Genomic DNA, 23,491 nt, shown 5'->3' with positions numbered 1-23,491 from the left:
GTTACAATATTGTTACAAAAGTCAACTTTGTGGCCCAATAATTTGGTGTATGTACCTGTGGTCGACATTTTGGTTCAAAAAACTTCCTTAACGGGAAAAGTCCCTGGAATTTCCCTCATGTGTTAATCGGAAGAACTATTCGAGAGTTGTCCTCTAAAAAAACAGGCAGACTAAATTCAAAATAACCCAGTAAACTCAGAACTCTCTTCCTTCGGCCATTTTATACACCTATTCGTATGATTAATTTAATTCTGTACACTCAGTTCCATTTTTCAAATGGAAATCCTTTGCTAGCAAAAGTCCAAGAAGAAGGTATAGCAATGTGCAAACCCAAGCACAATGTATTTTGCTGTAGCAAGCATTGCAGCATTACCAGCTTTAAGTACAGGGTGGTGCTTTTGAGAAGTCCTCAGGGATCTGAACATTGAGAGTCTTTAAAAGAAGAATCGATGCTATTACAGGTTTCGGTGAGGGTGTGGAACACTTGAAGCAAGTGATAATCTCCCATCCATCCTCATGTGACACTTCCTATCTATCACTCGGTCAAAAGCTAACCTAACTGGCCATTTCCCCGTGATTTGAAGCGAACCCCCTCCCCCTCAAGCTGCCACAGTTGCAGTGTTGCCAGACGAATTGCCCGTCAAATGTGTCGGCATTTTTAGGTCGGATGACGGGAAAAAATTGGCTAATTGGTTATGTTTTATATGTATAGTTATTTATTTATTTGAGTAGTAAGTATTGGTAAGTAGGAATCATTTTCGAGTGAAATCACTCGGAGTACTTTGTTTGGGGACTTCAATATGATATAGGGCATGGGGAAAGTCTACTACCATATTTCAGTTATTTAACTAAGCCTTTAGTCAGTAAAAAAGCGGTGGAATTGCATAAATATACGATAAAACACTAACCGTTCTTCTCATGTTAATGAAAACTACTGTAAAGGGGTTTTTAGGTATGGTTTTGGGGGGGTCTACTCTCATAACATTTTCGATATCTCTAACCGTTTAGTGAAAACCGCCAAAAAGCGGTTATTTCCGCCTGTGGGCGGAGCCCGATGCAACTTTTGCCGAGTTTCAGATTTTTCCCTTTACTTACTCATTAAGACCTACCATCCTGCCAAATTTCAAGTTTCTACGACATCGGGAAGTGCCTCAACATTTTGATGAGTGAGTGAGTGAGTGAGTGAGTGAATGAGTAAAAAAAATGCGATTTTTCCGCCTCTATATCTCCCGCTGAGTAAGAATGGGGGGTCGCTGAATAAGAATGGGAGGGCTTGGGGACGCTAAATAATTTCCACTGCGCTAATGACGAATTTTCTTTCATATTTAATGGGGGTCTTCTCGAGAAGGTATTAAATGTTTAATGGGAATTTCTGTACCTATAGATATCATCATAATTTACAAGGGCTTTCTCTTGCCCTTGGTGTGGTGTACTTACCTATGTATGTAGGTATATCATTAAAGGGAAGTCCCTGGAACTCTGTAAGAAGTGGGAACTGAAATTGACGAATTTTCCGTCAGCATCCTTGTTACTGTTTGTGTTTACTTGGATAACGTCTTAGTTCCCTTCCTTTGTCATTTTACAGTCTTTCCTTCCACCTAAAATCTTTGAGATCTCAGTTCTGAGTTCTTGCTATTCCTCTTTATCTAAGGTACTTTCCGTTCCGCGTTCCCTCTTCTTTCCTTTGCTTCTTCTTTCCTTTTCCTTCCTCTCCTATCATTCCCTCTCCTTGCTTCTCTCCTTCTACTCCTCTTCCCTTTCCAATCTCTTTCACCAAGGTTCCTTTCGCTCCGTCTTCTTTCCTATTCCACCCTCTCCTCCCTCATCTCCTTTCCTCTTTCTGCCCCCTCTCTTATTTCTCCTTGTTCTTGTCTCTCCCTCTTCTTTCACCTTCCTCTTCTCTCTCCTTTCTTCTTCCACATATCATTCGCTTGATTTCCCACCTAGTTCTCGATTGCCAATACCGCCAGAACTTACTCCTCCATTCCGATCACGTTCTGGATTCAATTCAATTTCCTTCTTATTTTATTACTCGTAAGTTGTTTTTTGTTTTCTCCACAGTTTTTATATCTTCTCCCTTCAAAATCAGATTTGAGAACAATATTTTCTTTGTTTGTGTGTATTGTTTTTTATTGTTTGTTTTGTTTTTATTGGGAAAATAATACCTTGTAAGCCGCGCGCTTTGGTTGTTTCTTTTCGTTGTATTTATTTAACAGTGAATAAGTATATATTATCTGTGTTTTGTGGTTGGGTTAGGTAGGCATAGTTACAGGATAAACTGTTGATATCAGCAATTAGGAATTTAGGAATCATTTTTCGAAGATTTTGTGACAACCCTGTTTTTTTTTTTTATCATGTCGTTTTGTAACTTGCTCGCAATAGAGTTTACGTGAATAAATGCTTATTTAATTACCTAACCTATTAATTGTCCTATAAATTGGCATTCTTAATGATGTCTTGTTGATAATTAACACAATTTTATACCTTTAGAGCCACATTACCTACATTACCTCTAGGTACTTTTACCTTGTGCTTAATTTCACTGACAAAATGTTGATTTTCCGCCCAAATGTGTCGTTTGAATTTTTTTCCGTACAGAAAAGAAAATATCATTAACAAAACATTTTCACTTTTTTTCGAGAAAAATACAAGATGGCGTGCTACTGGTGTGTCTGAGAGTGACAGGTTTCGCTGGTTCTAATTAATCATCGACTCCATTCATCAGCTCATTACACGCCGTCAAAACTTCATCAAACATTATTTCTTGTTTGCTTCCTCGGAATTTTCCTCAGGAAGTTTGGATGTTGGTTCAGTGGTGCAGTAGGAATCCCTCGCGTGAGCTCCTAAATTTTTTAGGTCATAATAATTAGAAGGATCTTTGGAGTGGTCCTATAACCCTCTTCTTCTTTTTCTTCTTCACCTTTTCCCGTGTACAGACAGAGGGTCTGCGTTTTTCTTCAGCCTCTCAAACAGTCCTAACTAGGGTGATTGCTTTGGTCTGACATTTGGTTTTGGCTACCCTATGTCCCTTGTGTGTCCTATATTCTTAAGAAACAAGTCCTTTAAGAATAAGTGAGTTTGTACCTTGAGGGACCTTTGATATCGCCTTTTTCGGGGCGAGAGCATAAACATTTTTTCCATCGGAAATTAAGAAACAAATATCAAAATGAACATGAGACAAAATGAGTGTAACAGAAAAGAAGAAGAAAAGGACGGGAGGAGAATGAATGTAACAGGAAAGAAGGCAGAAGGGAAGGCAAATGAATACGTAACAGAAAAGATCACAGAAGGGACAGACGGGGAATGAAATGTAACAGGAAAGATGGAAGAAGGGAAGGAAGGCAACAGAAAATGAAGGAAGGGGAGGCAAATGAATGTACCAGAAGGGGAAAGCAACTGATGACAGCAGAGAGAAAGATCGAGGAAAGAAGAGAAGGTAAAAGGCAGGAAAATCAAGGAGAGGTGTAGGATGTAGGTAGGATAATACGTATGTAGGGAAACGTATTAAAGTGGGTATTTTCTGCATATCTATGTACATTGTACATACCTACTTGTAGAATGTATTTATGTATTTACGTATGACATAAAACAAAGGCCTTAATTACAAGTATATTCTATAGGCCTGGGTATTAGTTCCAACTACTAAGGTTTTATCGTCCCGAAATCGAAGAGAGAAGGAAGACAGGATAGGAGAATGACAGCCGTTCCGAGAGCGAACATTATCCCGTCAGGATAAATCCGCCCTGGGCGGGAATCGAACCCGCGTCGCGGCTTAGCATTTACGAGACAGACGCTCTTGCCAACCAAGCTAATGGCATGACACACTTTATCTCTTTGCCAATAGCTATACAGGTAATGTATTAGGTAATATCTAGGTATCATGCTATCATCAGCTGCTTCTCACAATAACAAAAGTTCTCTTGACCACAGATTTTTACTGTGGCTACCTGAGGTGCGGAAAGCTCTCAGAGATTAAAAATAAAACATTTACGTAGGTATTATTGTTAAATCTTATTAGACAGGATTAGGTGTACAAATGCTGATGCTGAATTCGGCAGAATGGGTTTATCAGTAGAAAATACAGGAATGGGGGAAAAAGACACCCGGAAAAACTTTCATACAATATATATTAATTAAGGAGATTAAAAATTAGAACTGTCACTGTGTGACTATGAGATTTGCCATGTTGTAGAAGTACATAGGTACATACATAGAGATATCTAGCTTTCTACCACAGGATTTTCATTCTTCAATCATAGAGAGCTTTCTCAGTCTAAGTTTCAAAACAGAGCGGAGAGGATAGTGCATAGAGCATTGAGCAGGTGACGATAAAGGGAAGTGCCCGGTGCCGGACGACTTCAAATTGCATAGAACTGAGAGCTAAAAGCTCCATGGGCTATGTTCTCCGCTCCACTTTGTTTTAAGCGAAGACGTCATCATCAGTAGAAGTAGAAACGAAAGACTTGTTTCAAGCAGAAGCAAAATTCCAAAGGTTTGGTGGTGACAAGGACTCATTTGTTAACGTTTCTTCCTGGAAAAGAAGACGACGAGGAGTGAGGAACTGAGACATACAACTGAGGAGACCAACAAGAAGAAAAGTTTCCCTAATAGCTAAGAGCTGGAAAACAAGCCTTCATCTTGGAACTAAGATGCTGTAATGCAAAAACCATGTAAGGAGAGAAGAAAGAAAGTAGTTTCGTTTCTTTTATAGCTTAAAGGCTGAATGAAAGAGTGATGCTGCTCATTTTTATTGCTCGATGCTCGGTCAGGGGTAAGCTGAGAGAAAGGACTTTTTTTTTTTTAGTTTTTTTTTCGACATGTGAAAGGCAAGGACTGAGGTCATATCAGTCTTTGGTAGCCTCTTATTGTCTCGCCATTTCGCAAAGGACATGATTGGGATTCATAAATCACGTTGACCTTAACTGCCCATATTGGCCCGGATGAGGTGAAAGCTATGTAGCTTTGTGGTTGCCGAAATTTGAAGTCCACTTTGAGGCTTACGCAAACAGCCCTAAAGGATGGGTTGAGCTTCTACTAATCTACTCAAAAGTAGTAGGTAGCTTACCACTCTAAGATCCTTTAAAGTTTATCTTTCCTCGAAAAGAACTCACATCCTTTAGATCTTCTAATTACTACGAAAATTTGTTTGAAAAAACTTTTTAAAAACTCGAGAGATAAGAGACAATTTTTACTCTGTTTAATTTTTTTAGCAAAAGTTTCATAATGTTCCTTACGAAGTTCTTAGCACATAATAATGAAATATGGATCCTAACTATCCCGGTGTTACTTGGAAAATATTACGGAAAAACTGCCATCCGCGGAAGGAAGGAAACATTCTTTGGAAATGGCTGTTTCAACTTTGATATTCCTTGTGTAACCTACAATCCTACATACTCCCTACCTAACAAGAAAAAGTTCAAAATATGCCTGTTTTAATATAGCTAATAGCTATCTTCCTACCCAACTAAATAAATAAATAATTATTATAAGGAACAAGAATTCAAAAAAAAATCCCTGAAACTCTTCTTTTCCTCCTGTTTTCAACTCATTTTTGCAACATAAAAGAGAAAATAAAGCCATTGCTTTTTGATTAATACAAAAACCTTCACACTTTTTTTCACTACCTACATAAACATCCCTAGAGCATTGTTCAAAATTTTTCATCAATTTTCCTTCTTTCAACTCCAATCTTGCCTCTGCACTCCAAAAGAGAAAAGAAAAAAGAACCTCAAAATTCAATCAAGTATCAATTTAAAAACACAAACACCTTGGTGGGAATTGCATGATGGGAAATCTAACGGAATTTTCACAAAGTTTAACCGCCAAGAGACAATTACCTTCGTACTTACCTTACGTATAAGGTTGGAATGATGGGAAATAAAAATGAAGGCAAATTGAAAACCTGATAACACAATCAAATTTGTTCCCTTGACGTATCATACTCGTAGGTGGAGCTCTGCCACACTTCATTATTGTTTTCCTTTATTTTAAAACATAGTGAAGAAAAATATTAATAACCTACCTGACTTTCTTATTTGTGACTGAAGCTGTGTCGACACATAGTCGACGCTGTCGATCGACACCGATCGATGTTGACTGAAACCGTATAACACGGCCTCGACACCTCAATATCGATGGTCGATCGACGACGTCGACACAGCTTTAAGTGTTGTCTTTTGATAGCGTTTTACTGAAAGTAGCCCGTTTCAGCTTATAGGCAACACAAAAGGGAATAAATTAAAAATATTAAAATCGATTTACCTAGTTATATTATCATCAACAATATCGTATTCAGATAGATCGGTAAGTACGTACCTAGGTAGTTGTATGGATAGATTAGATATTACGCACCAAGTCGTATTCTCTAGCAAGTTTCATTGTTACTTTAATGGGAAAAATCCCAATTTTGCCGTTACCTATGGAGGCCTCGAGTGTTCGAACAGGATAAGAATGATGTTATTGGCCTTTATTCTTGATTAAATTATTTTAATAAAGGAAGACGAGAAGAAGAGGCAGAAGATATCCTGGAGGACAGAAATTAAACTATGTAGCTATTACCTAAAGCGGGAGACATTTTTTTAAGCTATAGGTATTTACCATTATTATTCGTTTTCCTGAAAGCTGCAAGTTTAGTTTAGGTATTTCAGAATATTTGCTGTTTAGGTTTAAGTACATACGTCAAAAGCTAAATAGGCGTAGTAGGTACACACATCCGTCAGCTTAGACACAAGCTTAACCCAACTTCTAGACCTGTTTGCCTCTACACCTAAGTCTCAGAGTGGACTTTTTGTGTCCGTACAGTGTTCTTACGGGACTACCACAAAAAATCCCAGACAAAGCCCAAAAAAATCCCAGAAATCTCTCTCTCTCTCTTTTTTTTTTTTTGAAAATCACTTATTTAATAAATTTCTTAAATTAGTACTTTCTACGAGTTCTACACTTCTAATATACGTACCTATCGTAGACACAATGTCCAGTGCGTAATTTTACATATTCATTATTTAACAGCCTAGTGTAACATATGTTACAACATGTTTTACGATGACATGTGTTACAATCTGTTACATTCATGTTGACCTATTACTCACCAATGCCACTGACAGGTTCCGACGTGTGCAGTCCGGTGTAAAATGAGAAGTCCTGCCTGACATGCATGTCAGAGCCATGTGGTGACAACGGGAATAATGAGGGAGGAATAGGGATTAGGAGGAAGGATGTAGGAAGAGAAATCATCGAAGGAAGGAGAGAGGGAGGAAGAAGAATGAGAAAAGGAGAATGGATGGGAGGAGAGGATGAAGAGAACAAAGAGGAGGTATAGAGGTGACGGAGGAAGAGGAGGACAAAGTATGAAGAAGGGAGAGGAGAAGATATGATTGGGAGAGAGAGGGAGAGAGCCGTAGAGAGAATGAAAGAGAGGAGAAGAGAGATGGAAAAATTATGGAACAATAACTCTGAACAAGAGATTATTGTGATAAGAAGAACAGAACTACAAATGGGAAAATAGGTACATACCTAATGAAGAATTTCAAAATTGTCTAAAACACAATTTAGAACTCTTTTTACCAAAGGTCCTACAATGAAATTTCTTCCAAGGCGAGAAAGAATAATCGAATTTAAATTGTTTTAATTTAAATGTGAGAAAAAAATCCTCTACAAAACCTCATAAATTATGCAAAGATAAAGAGGGAAGGGGGTTTTTTTTTTTTTTTTTTTTTAGTTTTTTTTTCGGCATGTGAGAGGCAAGGACTAAGGTCATATCAGTCTTTGGTAGCCTCTTGTCTCGCCATTTTGCAAAGGACATCATTGGGATTCATAGATCACATTGACCTTAACTGGCCAGATTGGGCCTTAAAAGGTGAAAGCTATGTAGCTTTGTGGTTGCCGAAATTTGAAGTCCACTTTGAGGCTTACGCAAACAGCCCTAAAGGATGGGTTGAGCTTATACTAATCTACTCAAAAGTAGTAGGTAGCTTACCACTCTAAGATCATTTAAAGTTTATCCTTCCTCGAAAAGAACTCACATCCTTTAGATCTTCTAATTACTACGAAAATTTGTTTGAAAAACTTTTTAAAAACTCGAGAGATAAGAGACAATTTTTAGTTTTTACTCTGTTTAATTTTTTAGCAAAAGTTTCATAATGTTCCTTACGAAGTTCTTAGCACATAATAATGAAATATGGATCCTAACTATCCCGGTGTTACTTGGAAAATATTACGGAAAAACTGCCATCCGCGGAAGGAAGGAAACATTCTTTGGAAATGGCTGTTTCAACTTTGATATTCCTTGTGTAACCTACAATCCTACATACTCCCTACCTAACAAGAAAAAGTTCAAAATATGCCTGTTTTAATATAGCTGATAGCTATCTTCCTACCCAACTAAATAAATAAATAATTATTATAAGTAACAAGGATTCAAAAAGAATCCCTGAAACTCTTCTTTTTTTTCCGTTTTCAAGTCATTTTTGCAACTTTTTGATTAAAACAAAAGCCTTCACACTTTTTTTTCACTACATATAGACATCCCTAGAGCATTGTTTAAAATTTTTCATCAATTTTCCTTCTTTCAACTCCAATCTTACCTCCACACTCCAAAAGAAAAGAAAAAAGAACCTCAAAATTCAATCAAGTATCAATTTAAAAACAAAAAAAACCTTACACGTTGGTGGGGAATTGCATGATGGGAAATCTAACGGAATTTTCCCCAAGTTTAACCGCCAAGAGACAATTACCTTCGTACTTACCTTACGTACTGTTGGGATGATGGGAAAAAGGAAGGCAAATTGAAAAGCTGGTAACACAATCAAATTTGTTCCCTTGACGTACCATACTTATTAGGTGGAGCTCTGTGAGCTCTGTCATACTTGAACTTTTTAAAACAGAGTGGGGAAAAATAACCTGCCTGACTTTGTTATTTGTGTCGACTAAAGCCGTACCTGCATGCCTCGGTGGTGTAGTGGTCAAGGCGCTCGCCTGGTAAACAGGAGGGCGTGGGTTCAATCCCAGCCGAGGTATGGAACTTTATCTTCAATATAATTTGAGAATTTGACCACAATAATAGTATTAGTAGCCTACTGCTGGAGTAAAGGGACTTTTCAGTCCTATATGCGAGCAGTATAAATAAGCACTATTATTATTATTACATTGTCTCGACAACATAGATTTACCTCTTCACCTCGATGGTCGATCGTCGACGTCGACACAGTTTTAACTTATAGGCATCTAACCATCTACACAGCTATAGCAACACGAAAGGGAATAAATTAAAATCGATTTACCCAGATATTATCTTCAACATTTTTTTATTCAGATAGCTTGGTAAGTAAATAGGTAGGTAGCTAGGTACAAGGCTAGATTAGATATTACACCAAGTCGTATCTATTCTCTAGCAAGTTTCATTGTTACTTTAATGGGAAAAATCCCATTTTTGCCGTCACCTATATGGAGGCCACGAGTGTTCGAACAGGATAAGAATGATGTTATTGGCCTCTATTCTTCATTAAATTATTAAAAAAAAAAAAAATCTATTAAAACAGGATATACCTATTTTAATAAAGGAAGACGAGAAGAAGAGGCAGAAGAAATCTTGGAGGACAGAAATTAAACTATGTAGCTTTTACCTAAAGCGGGAGACATTTTTTTTTTCTTTAAGCTAAATAGGTATTTACCATTATTATTCGTTTTCCTGAAAGCTGCAAGTTTAGATTAGGTATTTCAGAATATTTGCTGTTTAGGTTTAGGTACATACGTCAATAGGTAGCTAAATAGGCGTAGTAGGTACACACATCCGTCAGCTTAGAAACAAGCTTAACCCAACTTCTAGGCCTGTTTGCCTCTACCTCGATTACCATTGAAACATTAATCTATGACTAGACGCCACAGGTAGTTTACAATTTTTGAACTCCTTTTTCACGGTGATTTTCTTCCGTTCGACCTACAGGTAGCGGTCTTTCTTTTCTCATCGACGAGAGTGGAAGCGAAGGACCTCTTTTTTAAATGAGAACCTCAGGGTCACATACTTCAGTGACACACTGTATCGTCCTATGCCTTGTCGCCATTATACGGTTTTCACAAATGAATATTGCACAAGTCGCTCGATTACCATTGAAACATTAATCTATGACTAGACGCCACAGGTAGTTTACAATTTTTGAACTCCTTTTTCACGGTGATTTTCTTCCATTTGACCTACAGGTCTTTCTTTTCTCATCGACGAGAGTGGAACCGAAGGACCTCTTTTTTAAATGAGAACCTCAGGGTCACATACTTCAGTGACACACTGTATCGTCCTATGCCTTGTCGCCATTATACCGTTTTCACAAATGAATATTGCACAAGTCAGAATAATGGGGCTGTGGTTTCGGATAAATGGGGATCTCGCACATTACACAGGACGTGGTCATAAGAATGGGGGTCGCTGAGTATGAATGGGGGGTCACTGGTTAAGTATGGGGGGTCGCTGAGTAAGTATGGGGGGATGGAGACGCTAAATAATTTCCACTGCGCTAATGACGAATTTTCTTTCATATTTAATGGGGGTCTTCTCGAGAAGGTATTAAATGTTTAATAGGAATTTCTGTATATGTACGAGTACCTAGATATCATTATAAGGGCCTCTCTTGCCCCTGGTATGGTGTAGGTATGGTGTATATCATTATCATTAAAGGGAAGTCCCAGGAAGTCTGTAGGAAGTAGGAACTGAAATAGACGAATTTTCAGTCAGCAACCTTGTTACCTACTTGTTGTTTACGGTTTTCTTGCTCTGAAAATCATGTAGATCTTTGTTTTCTCTATTAAGCTTCTCTTTCCATCTTCTATCTCTAAGGTTATTTTTAAGTCCGTCTTCTTTCCTTCCTATCTTTGTTTTCTCTATTAAGCTTCTCTTTCCATCTTCTATCTCTAAGGTTATTTTTAAGTCCGTCTTCTTTCCTCTCCTCGGTCCTTTTCTCTTCTTGCGTCTATTCCTCTAGCCTTTCCAACCTTATCCTCTAAGGTTCTTTTTACTCCGCCTTCTTTCTCCTTCCTCTTGTCTCTCCTTCTTCATTCTCCCTCCCTTTATTTTTAGCCCGTCCTTCCTTTATTATTACGATAGTAATAACAAAAGGTATAGTGGACGGGCTATTGTATTCGCTTCGGTGTCGTCTGTGTGTCTGTCTGTCTGTTCCCATAGAAGGACTTATCCAAACCTGGTCGACCTATATATCAAATTAAAGGTCTTTTTACCAAGAACACGAAAGTGGAGGGACGGGCCCAGCTTGTTCCTTTCTCTTCCTGCCTCTCCCTCTTCTTTCTCCTTCCTCGCTTCTCTCCTTCATTCTCCCTCTCCCTATTCTTCCTTTCTCTTCCCACCTCTCCCTATTATTCTTCCTCTTCCACATATCATTCGCTTGATTTCCCACCTAGTTCTCGATTGCCAATACCGCCAGAACTTACTCCTCAATATTAACCCCCAGCCCAGTCCTGAGGGGGCAAAAAGGTTTCACTCTTCTCCTAAATCTTGTTGAGTTTTTTGAACCACCAGAAATCAAAGTCGGACCTCGTGCGTGCTAGGCCAGGATGAAACCCATCAGGTTACAGGAACTAGAGCCTAATCACCAACTTATCAATAGTTCTTAATGGCTATAGTTTATCGAAGGTGTAACCATAGCAATACCATTGGTATTGGTGAGTTGCGACTCACCGTTCCGAGTAGTCCGATCGGACCTCGTGCGTGCTAGGCCAGGATGAAACCCATCAGGTTACAGGAACTAGAGCCTAATCACCAACTTATCAATAGTTCTTAATGGATATAGTTTATCGAAGGTGTAACCATAGCAACACCATTGGTATTGGTGAGTTGCGACTCACCGTTCCGAGTAGTCCGACTCATCATGAGTCAAGTAACTCTTGATCAGTTCCACCTTAGCGTTGAGTAACTCCTCATTCGGTGTTTCAGCGGCTGGATTGAACGCTATCTCAACGGTTCCTTCCAGAACCAGTTCATCGTTATAGTTACACGTTTGATCATCTTGGAGGGTAGCTCATCTTTAAGGGTTCGATTTCAAGGCGAACTTCATCCTAAACAGTTAAGGGTCGTTCTCGGAACGGCCGGCTTTCTCCTATACTGTCCTTTCTTTGATTTCGGGACAATAAGACCTTCTGTTGTTACAGTCCCATCCATCATACTTCAAAGGTTTTATCTGTATTTTTAGATAGGATTTCACCCGCTGCCCGCTGCCGCTGTTCAATCGTCTTCACGTAGGCGTAGTTTGCACCGCGAAACAGCTAGCACATTCTACAGTTTGTCATCAAGGCTTTCACCACACTCAACAATGCTCAACTCCAATGTTCCGGTTCCTTTACAGGCGAGCACGATCGAATCATTCTCAGTCAACGCTCGACCACCGGAGAGGTCACCGTTGCCTCCATCGTTACAACTCACCAAACGTGTAACTATAACGATGAACTGGTTCTGGAAGGAACCGTTGAGATAGCGTTCAATCCAGCCGCTGAAACACCGAATGAGGAGTTACTCAACGCTAAGGTGGAACTGATCAAGAGTTACTTGACTCATGATGAATCGGACTACTCGGAACGGTGAGTCGCAACTCACCAATACCAATGGTGTTGCTATGGTTACACCTTCGATAAACTATATCCATTAAGAACTATTGATAAGTTGGTGATTAGGCTCTAGTTCCTGTAACCTGATGGGTTTCATCCTGGCCTAGCACGCACGAGGTCCGACTTCGATTTCTGGTGGTTCAAAAAACTCAACAAGATTTAGGAGAAGAGTGAAACCTTTTTGCCCCCTCAGGACTGGGCTGGGGGTTAATATTCGTCTGATAACGCTTGTTTACCTTATTTAATAACAAAAGGTCATGCTCCATAAAACCTACCTAAAAACCTACCTACCTAAAAATACCTACCTAAAAATAGTTATAAAGTTATTTATGTATTATTGTTGCCAAACTCCATTGTAATTATTTTAAATAAATAAATACAATTATATTAATTTGGTATTGTTCTTTTACCACCTTCTCATAATCAATTTTTGAATAATCAACAACCCCCTCAAATTAAATTTGACTCTGTCGACTCGGCTCGGAATCTGTTTGAGTTTGAAATAAAGTGGCCTTCTAGCACTAAATCCGATCTAGGTGATTCTACAAAATTATTTTCCCTATTCTGTACCAAATACATACTTGTTTAGACTGCGGGAGTAAAGGGACTTTTCAGTCTCACTTCGGCAGTATAAACAGGTTATATTCTATTCTATTTTACCTGATATTCCTCGTTGGGGAAAATCTCATGCAGTCTTCTCCATCTCATCTTCTCCGCTCCGATCACTGACGGAAACTCCCGATCCCTGCCGATCGTCACACTCGGGTAGTCTCGGTATCGGAATTCCGCACCTTTTTCGGAGATCTGGTTAAACCAGAAAGTTACTTTGTACGAATATCTGATCATCATTTCATGATAGCTAGAAATCTTAATTTCCCAATCCGTCCAAACGAGGATTTCCAGGTGGCTTCATTCCTGAGGTAACTCCATAAACCTTGTGATATGAGAGAGGATTTCAACAAGCAGATTAGAGAAGCCTTGACTCTAAATTGTTTTTGGACAAATGATGTTTTATTTCTTATGAACAGAACAACAGGTTTACAGTTTGGTAATGGAATCCTACCAGGATATAAATTGGTTGGTAAACAATTATTTTATCAATAAGAAAAAATATAAAGAACACACATATCAATCCAATCAGCTCCAAAATTGAGAGCCGTTCAATTTTCTTTACAAAATTTTTAGTAGATAAAACAAAAACCCCGCAAAGCTTGCATGGTTTCTCAAATAAGTCGACCCATTCTCTGCATGCTACTGATTCCGCAATGAATTTCTACAAGGACGTTGTGACACCTCGCCGCTATAGCAAATACCGCGGCGCTACGTTAGGCTATGCGAAATCCGATCCACAACGTAGAACATCTCCGTATCAGCCGAGCTTGTCTCCCTCCGCTAGCGCCTTCCGCAAATCCAACGTCTATACGGCTGAGGAGCACCGTCAGAAGCTTAACATGTCCCGTTCTCCACTCTCCGTATACAATACCAGATGTTCCTACATGGGACGACGTCCCAGATACGGGACGGTAGCCGTCCCACCCGTCAACAGTGACGCATCCCTCAGCTCAGCAGTGGATAACTTCTCAGCGAAGGACAGCATGGATCTGATTGGTTATAAGCAACCCGATGCGGTGCAAGATAAAGCCTCATACCAATCCTCTAACGCTACGGCCATCAGTCACCGCAGTGCGGCTGCCGTCAGCTCAGCAGTGGATAACTTCTCAGCGAAGGACAGCATGGATCTGATTGGTTATAAGCAACCCGATGCGGTGCAAGATAAAGCCTCAGACCAATCCTCTAACGCTACGGCCATCAGTCACCGCAGTGCGGCTGCCGCATCCAGGAAAAATAATTTGTGTGCTCCTCCTTCACGTAGTAACTACCTTTCTTTCCCCTCATTGCACTCCTCTTTCCTCTAATATTACTTCTGCTTCACTGCATTGGCGGCGTGCCATCGATTTAATTTTAATGCATTGCACGCCGCCAATGCAGTGAAGCAGAAGTGAGATTAGAGGAAAGAGGAGTGCAATGAGGGGAAAGAAAGGTAGGTACTACCTACGTGAAGGAGGAGCACACAAATTATGAAGTGAATAAAAGGCGGGGTACAAAATTGATTTCTAATCTTTTTGGGGTGGGATGGAGTTTTGTTTATTTTATTTGGGAGGTAAAATTGAGTTTTTAAGTCTTTTTTAGCCGTAAAACTACCCAGCTAGTTTGTCAGCTGGAGAGGGGCCGGTGCTGTCTGAAAGGTCTTAGTGTTGTTTTAAGACAGTATTGTTTTTAATAAATTCACACGATTATTTGGTGGGATGGAGTTTTGTTTATTTTATTTGGGAGGTAAAATTGAGTTTTTAAGTCTTTTTTAGCCGTAAAACTACCCAGCTAGTTTGTGAGCTGGAGAGGGGCCGGTGCTGTCTGAAAGGTCTTAATGTTATTTTAAGACAATATTGTTTTTAATAAATTCACACGATTATTCGCTGGAGAGGGGCCGGTGCTGTCTGAAAGGTCTTAATGTTATTTTAAGACACTATTGTTTTTAATAAATTCACACGATTATTTAATGTGTTTGTTAGCAGACTAGCCTTTGTTTTATTTTTCGTTTTACTCGATCAAAGGGAGGAAGGTTTTACCTTTATCCTCCGGAAAACTACCCGGCTCTAACCTAGCCTGAAACTTCATTGATCTGTCGGGATCTGATGTACCTATGTAGTTTTCGAAATGGTTTCTTCCTAAAGTTCACAAAATGACAGTTTTCCTTGTCACTGGCTAACCAGTTAAGCAAAATTCTTTGCAAAGTAGCTCCAAGTATAATTCGGGGTAAACATTAAAATTTTCTACTGGAAAAAACTAACCAGAAATGAGTGGTATTTACGCATAAGAGGATTACCACCGCAGCTGGCCTAATAACACCTGTGTAAAGATTTTGAATGAGTTTGACGGACTTCTTTTTTAACTCCTTGCGTCTCGTCGATCTGAGTGTCTACTCAATTGGTATCAAACTAAAACTACCAATCAATAGATCTTTCAAAATGATCTATCAATAAGAGGATTACCACCGCAGCTGGCCTAATAACACCTGTGTAAAGATTTTGAATGAGTTTGACGGACTTCTTTTTTAACTCCTTGCGTCGCGTTGATCTGAGTGTCTACTCAATTGGTATCAAACTACCAATCAATAGATCTTTCAAAATGATCTATCAACAAACCCTTTCTCACTGTTTTTACGTTTGAAAGAATTGAAAGTATAAAATCTATGTCCTCGAATACTCATCTTGTGTGACCGCACCTTACTCACTCTCACATACCGTCATTTACTTCCCCAAAAATGAAAACCAGTAACTCGGTCGTCAGCTCCCAAGCCTTTGAAAACGAAGAAAGCGATGTGCAATACCGTTTCAACGCCACGCCCCCTTGGCCTGAATGGAGTGAGGAAGAGCTGGCCTCGACCAATTGGAACACGTTTGCGGAATTCCGATACCGAGACTACCCGAGTGTGACGATCGGCAGGGATCGGGAGTTTCCGTCAGTGATCGGAGCGGAGAAGATGAGATGGAGAAGACTGCATGAGATTTTCCCCAACGAGGAATATCAGGTAGAATAGAATAGAATATAACCTGTTTATACTGCCGAAATGAGACTGAAAAGTCCCTTTACTCCCGCAGTCTAAACAAGGTCTTATGTATTTGGTACAGAATAGGGAAAATAATTTTGTAGAATCACCTAGATCGGAGTTAGTGCTAGAAGGCCACTTTATTTCAAACTCAAACAGATTCCGAGCCGAGTCGACAGAGTCAAATTTAATTTGAGGGGGTTGTTGATTATTCAAAAATTGATTATGAGAAGGTGGTAAAAGACCAATACCAAATATTCTAAAAAGTCCTTTATATTACTTTTGGCTGGGGGACTTTAAACAGGGAGTATACTAGCCTGAATTTCCCTTGCTAAAGAAATAGCAAAGGTTGAGTGCGAAGGGGTGAAAAGTCCCTTTACTCCCGCAGTCTAAACAAGTATGTATTTGGTACAGAATAGGGAAAATAATTTTGTAGAATCACCTAGATCGGATTTAGTGCTAGAAGGCCACTTTATTTCAAACTCAAACAGATTCCGAGCCGAGTCGACACGAGTCGACAGAGTCAAATTTAATTTGAGGGGGTTGTTGATTATTCAAAAATTGATTATGAGAAGGTGGTAAAAGAACAATACCAAATATGGGAGAAGAGTGAAACCTTTTTGCCCCCTCAGGACTGGGCTGGGGGTTAATATTCGTCTGATAACGCTTGTTTAACTTATTTAATAACAAAAGGTCATGCTCCATTTCATAATGAATGATCCCAATACAAACTAACCTAAACTCCTTCAAATCCTCCAGATACAAAGAGCTTTGCCTTGCTAAAGAAATAGCAAAGGTTGAGTGCGAAGGGCATCCACTCGTAAAATTTGTAGGCAAAACCAAATGTCAGCAAAAAGCAATTATCCTAGTTAGGGCTGATTGAGAGGCTGACGAAACACGCCGACCCCGTGTGTACACGGGAAAAGGTGAAGAAAAAGAATAAGAGCTTTGCGAAAACCAACCCGTCAACATCGATACCCTCTCACCACACACAGCTTACTCCTTCACCGTCGCTTACACCAGCCAAGGTGTCCACCCTGATCCACCTACTATCAACATCACACCAGACTACCTCGGGAGAGACCCTATTCCTGAAGAGACCACCCTCCCAGAGGCCATCGCCAGGGGAAGAGATACTCGCCAGCGCTTCCTAGCGAAAGTGTATAAAGACGCTTTGTGTCTGGTGCGCACCAAGCGGAAGATCCCACAGTTCGAAGCCCTCGCTGTTGAACTGTTTGGACGAGTGGTGACGGAATCACCCGAACGGGAAATTCCTAGAATCGTGTATGATCGGGAGCTCAACGGGCGAAGGGACACGGAAACACACGACCGTTTCCAAGGCATGGTGCAACCTCAAGGTCAGCCGAACCTGCCCGATCAAGAACGAACTGACCCGAACGCACATCAACAAACCGGGATGCTGAGACAAACACAGGGACTTGAAGATACAGTTGAGGAGTCGTACCACCGCATTGAACGATTCAACCTTCGGGCTTTCTACGAGAAGATCCGAAGAGATCTCGAACCGAGTGCACACGATGAAAGCCGAGACCGATTGTACCGGGAACGCGAAGCTTATATCCGGCGTAGGAATTTCGAGCGGCAGAAGTACGCACCAATCCAGAGTTCTCCTGTGAGCAATGTGGTGGACATCAGGAAGGGAGAGAAGAAGAAGAAGCAAGCATGGAGAAGTGAGAGTAAGCAAAAATGAAAAAGAAAGGTGGGAGGCAAGTAATGTGAGGTCACGGAGGAAGAGGGATAAAAGAGAATTGAGCTTGACTCTAAATTGTTTTTGGACAAATGATGTTTTATTTCTTATGAACAGAACAACAGGTTTACAGTTTTTGGTAATGGAATCCTACCAGGATATAAATTGGTTGGTAAAACAATTATTTTATCAATAAGAAAAAATATAAAGAACACACATATCAATCCAATCAGCTCCAAAATTGGAGAGCCGTTCAATTTTCCTTTACAAAATTTTTAGTAGATAAAACAAAAAACCCGCAAAGCTTGCATTGGTTTCTCAAAGAAGTCGACCCATTCTCTGCATGCTACTTGATTCCGCAATGAATTTCTACAAGGACGTGTGTGACACCTCGCCGCTATAGCGCAAATACCGCGGCGCTACGTTAGGCTATGGCGAAATCCGATCCACAACGTAGAACATCTCCGTATCAGCCGAGCTTGTCTCCCTCCGCTAGGCGCCTTCCGCAAATCCAACGTCTTATACGGCTGAGGAGCACCGTCAGAAGCTTAACATGTCCCGTTCTCCACTCTCCGTATACAATACCAGATGTTCCTACATGGGACGGACGTCCCCAGATACGGGACGGTAGCCGTCCCACCCGTCAACAGTGACGCATCCCTCAGCTCAGCACAGTGGATAACTTCTCAGCGAAGGACAGCATGGATCTGATTGGTTATAAGCAACCCGATGCGGTGCAAGATAAAGCCTCATACCAATCCTCTAACGCTACGGCCATCAGTCACCGCAGTGCGGCTGCCGTATCCAGGAAAGCCTCCGGGAGCGATCCGGTTTCCCAACAAGACGTACCAGGGTGGTTGTTATCCCGAGAACACTGAAACACAGCAGTATAGATATTCGGGCACATTTGATCGGAAAGTAAACTGGAAGCAAGGCAATTGTTTGGAGGACATTCCAGATGATGGGGACAACTCCGGTGAGCATTCCACCGATGCACTCAACAGTTGTGAAAACGAGCCATCCATCAGTGAGTATTCAGAGAACAGTGGAAACAATGACCAGGGAGATACTAGGGAGAGTGGAAACTCTAGAGGTGATTGTCAATATACAACCGAGGACACAATGGATACGGATCAAAACGATCATGTGGGAACGTTTGATGAAACTAAACAAGACAACAATGAATACCAGCCGAGCTGTGACAGGATTGTAGATGAAGAGAACAACCAAGGGTATGAAGGCTGGAACGCGAGTATGAATAGCATGGAAGAACAAGACTGTGGTACCACGGAAGATGAAGGCTTACCACGTCATGGACGCAGAGGAGGTACAGAGAGAATTACATCAAGAAGAGCGCGTCAAAACCAAGACGATAATGCTGAGCCTGTGGAGACACAACCTGCAAGAAGGAGATCTAGAAGAAGAAATGAAGATAGAGAACTTGATGAGGCTAGTAAGATGGATATGAATGTTGTCAACGAGGAAGAGTGTAATGACACAGAATCCCCTTCCGTAAAAATAAGGGCACGGATAAAGGTGAGAGACGCGAAAGATACAAACCAACCGTGTTGGGAGAACAACCAATCAAAGAGTTGGGAGAACAACCAATCAAAGAGTTGGGAGAACAACCAATCAAAGAGTTGGGAGAGCAACCAATCAAAGAGTTGGGAGAACAACCAATCAAAGAGTTGGGAGAGCAACCAATCAAAGAGTTGGGAGAACAACCAATCAAAGAGTTGGGAGAGCAACCAATCAAAGAGTTGGGAGAACAACCAATCAAAGAGTTGGGAGAGCAACCAATCAAAGAGTTGGGAGAACAACCAATCAAAGAGTTGGGAGAACAACCAATCAAAGGGTTGGGAGAACCAACCTAACGAAACCGTGGAATCAAATGAGAGTGGTTGGCAAGTTGAAGAGAATTTGCCGGACTGTGAAGAAAACATTGAACCGAACCAAGTCAGAGCGAAGCGGAAAGGAAGACGGACCAAATCTAAAGTGTCGGATGTTGCGAACCTCTCTGAACCAGATTCAGATGATGCACCAGAGGCACCAGAACCCAAGCACAGCAAAAACAAGAGAAAGACTCGATGCAAGACACATCTCTGCCCTTCATCCCGAGAACACAAACGTGATGGTTGCAAACACAAGGCATGCGGTCGAAAGCGACGGCCGAAGGCTCACAACTCAACCGTGTTCTACCCTGAGGAGTCGTTTGACAGCACTAGAGGCGGTCTCCATCAAGACACTTCGGAAGTGGAAGAGGAGATCGATGAAGTAGAAGAGGAGATTATCAATGAGACTAAACCTCAGAGTCTAAACCGGAGACACTCGGCAAAACCAAGACGGGATCCTTCGACGAAAGTAATGAAAGCCGCAGCCCCCTGCATGGGGAAGGTGAAAATCAAAATCGTCCACCCTAAATGTTGCAAGAGCTGCTCTAACCGATCCAACAGACTGAAGCGGAGTGTGTATAATTATCAGATATCACAGATGGCCATCAACCAGAACCGGTTTATAACCCCGCGGGAGAAAATCATGACATGGCTACCCGACTAAAGCGGTTTCTGGGACGGAGCCCCAGGATGATACTACGTTGAGGTAAGACATTTTCGAGATCCTTTTTCAATGAGAGGCAATTATGGAGGTTTCAAGATTTTGTTTCTCTGTAACCATCCATAGGGGAATTGCGTTATAAAAATCATGACCAAGTAAGTGTTCAGGTACTCAACTTCGCTTGACTTGGTCTCGTGAGAACATTCTCTACGGAGTCTACCAAGTTCGTACTCGTAGAGCAGTGGTCACGCGAGACCAAAAAGTCTACTGGCACCGTTAGGGGAGAAGCAGATGCGTTATAAATGGTTCTTTTCTGCTTAATTCTCTTCATTCGGCAAACATGTTCAACATCTGAGAGGCATTTCCTTGATAAATTTTGGAACTAATAAGCTTTTTATGTGTCTGGTTGGGGCTTTTGTTCCGAGTTAGTTCCAAAAATTCAATGGACCACGAGTAGCAACATGTTCCTACAATAGAAAGCGCCTAAATTCTTCAAATCATGACCAAGTAAGTGTTCAGGTACTCAACTTCGCTTGACTTGGTCTCGTGAGAACATTCTCTACGGAGTCTACCAAGTTCGTAGAGCAGTGGTCACGCGAGACCAAAAAGTTTACTGGCACCGTTAGGGGAGAAGCAGATTTTTTTTTTCTTTTTGACATATGCACCTACTTCTTAATACTAGGTAGGTATACGACTTTCCATCCTAATTCAAAGGAGGGGAGGAAAACCATGTTTACATATTTCCAACTGAGAGCAGTTTTCCCTTGTTTTCCAAGTTTCGAATGCTACTTTTTGAAGCTGCAACGCATTGCTTTTATAGCTAGGTAGGAATATTTTTCGGAAGGAAGAGGTTGAACCCGTTGTTGAACACTTTGATATCAGGCCGAGCCTCAGGTCGGAACTCATTCAGAATTATCTGTGAAGAAGAGACAGGGTTTATTTTATTTGGGGATAATCTCTTTAGTTCAATTTAACACTTAATTGATCTTATTAAGGACTAGCCGAAATCTGTTGCTTTGCTCAGGATTTCTGCTAGTAAATCCTTAAGGCATGGCCGTTCATGTCACTTATCCATTTAGTGGTCTTGCTTAGCATAGCTTGACAAAAACAAACCGGAAAATAGCCTATAACCTTCTTGGGAGTGCAAGCAATATGTTGACAAAGTTTCATAGCAATCAGATGAGGAGTTTGGCCAGGCATAAAGTTCGAACAAAACAAACACACACACAAACAAACAAATATTAATTTTTAAATATTAGATAAAAAGTCAATCACAAAGAACCCATAAAATTACTAAGATTCACTTAAATAAATTTAAGTTTGTTACCAAGTGTTGCCTTGAATATTAAAATCATAAATTGTACTTCAAACTACCGGTACTTGTTCAGAAGTCATGTCAATGGATAATGCTACAAAAAGGAGCTGTCACAAATGAGCAGTGACCAGTGTTATTATAGGGTAAGGTTAAACACAAAAAGGAGCTTTCTTTTCATTGTCATGACTTCTGAATAATTACCGAAATTACCTGCCACTCCAGACTTTCATCTTCACATATTGGCACAGACAACATGAACATATCGTAATACATCTGTTTTCTACCAGGCAGGAGAAAGCTTTGGCCACACCGTTCGACTTTCCGAATCTTGTACTTCCGATTGAAGAACCCTGGAATAAATTGAGGAAATATAATTATATGTTTTTTTAATTACAATGTTATGAATTAATTCAAAGGTGGGTATAAAAAATTAATTGAACTGGCCATTTTTTACTTTCTTCATTTCTACCTACCTGTGAGGAAAAAGTTTACCTTGACTTCACACTCTCTGTTTGATTTAAATAGCCCACCTTTACTAAAAACATAGATGCTTTAATAAAATCAAATCCAGCTTACACCAAACTTGGTAAATAATGTAGGTACAATAAAATGAAATCTTCAAACACCATATGAATACCTAGGGGAAGGGTGGGCAAAACGGCCAGTGCGGGCAAAATGGACTTTGGTGAAATCTCCACTGTCTTGTGCAAGTTCTCAAAATGAAGAGCCGCAAAACCGATTTCTTTCTGAACAAATTCGAACGAGAGTGGAGACAGGAACTGCAGATCTTGAAACGAGCACGCATTTCCAGCCGAACTAAGTACAAGCTTATGAACTACCAGGACTACTATTGAGAGGTTCGATCGTCTTACTGTCTTAAAAATAGCCTTAGAAGGTGAAAATAAAAGCGAGACCCCCTTGAAGAGATTAACAGTGGCCGGTCTTTTTCCTTTCCTCTTTTTTTTCACATACCTACTCTGTCATACATATTCTGTCTTCTTCTTCTTCTTCTTCTTCTTCTTCTTCTTCTTCTTCTTCTTCTTCTTCTTCTTCTTCTTCACCTTTTCTCGTGTACAGACGGGGTCGGCGTTTTTCGTCAGCCCTCAATCAGCCCTAACTAGGGTGATTGCTTTGGGCTAACATTTGGTTTTGGCTACAAATTTTTCGAGTGGATGCCCTTCCCTCTGAACCCTTGCTATTAAAATTCCATACCTCGGCTGGGATTAAACCCACGCCCTCCTGTTTACCAGGCGAGCGCCTTGACCACTACACCACCGAGGCAGGTATAGGTACTGTAATTAATAAAATTAACACCCATAATGCATACCCAAATATGGGTCTGACTTGGGGACCTGAAGCAGGAAGTGGAAGTAGCTTAAATCTGGATGAGGGGCTTTAAAATTTTGTAGTCAAAACCAAATATCAGCCCAAAGCAATCGTCCTAGGGCTGATTGAGAGGCTGACAAAAAACACAAAAAGATACATACCCAAATAAACAGTATTGCAGTATGTATTATAATGGATGAAACTATCATAATCCTAGCTCTGTACCCTCATTGTTTTTCGCATTTCTGACTTCAAAAATCGATAGTTTTGGGGGGAAAGTACTATATAACGTATCTAACTCTTTTTTTTTTTTGAAAATTGGACTCCCATCTTTTTTCCCGAGGGGTCTTCAATTGTCTTAAAAAGCGAAAATATGGAC

The 23,491-nt window shown here is 40.5% G+C and overlaps 1 protein-coding gene and 2 long non-coding RNA genes across 3 annotated transcripts in view; 2 read left to right on the top strand and 1 right to left on the bottom strand.

Moving 5' to 3' along the window:
* Window positions 1-1,096: 1,096 nt before the first annotated feature.
* On the bottom strand, window positions 1,097-10,747 carry LOC113467866. Its single transcript, XR_003391802.1, has 3 exons — window positions 10,736-10,747; window positions 4,573-4,574; window positions 1,097-1,232 (listed from the first exon to the last, which is right to left on the bottom strand). It is a non-coding gene; the product is annotated as an uncharacterized LOC113467866 (long non-coding RNA).
* A 4,169-nt stretch (window positions 10,748-14,916) lies between these two features.
* Window positions 14,917-15,180, top strand: LOC113467868. Its single transcript, XR_003391803.1, has 2 exons — window positions 14,917-15,022; window positions 15,106-15,180. It is a non-coding gene; the product is annotated as an uncharacterized LOC113467868 (long non-coding RNA).
* A 466-nt stretch (window positions 15,181-15,646) lies between these two features.
* The window catches only part of LOC103510215, a 31,257-nt gene continuing 23,412 nt past the window's right edge, over window positions 15,647-23,491 (top strand). Inside the window, exon 1 of the mRNA XM_008474862.2 lies at window positions 15,647-16,192. Within this exon, the coding sequence (XP_008473084.1) occupies window positions 15,926-16,192 (267 nt within the window). The 5' untranslated portion in view covers window positions 15,647-15,925. The remainder of the gene's footprint in view (window positions 16,193-23,491) is intronic.

The sequence above is a fragment of the Diaphorina citri genome, unplaced genomic scaffold, assembly GCF_000475195.1.
Source record: "Diaphorina citri unplaced genomic scaffold, Diaci psyllid genome assembly version 1.1 scaffold574, whole genome shotgun sequence".
NCBI classification, from domain to species: Eukaryota; Metazoa; Arthropoda; class Insecta; order Hemiptera; family Psyllidae; genus Diaphorina; species Diaphorina citri.
Note: the sequence above shows the minus strand (reverse complement) of the source record. Positions and strands in the feature narration are given on the sequence as shown.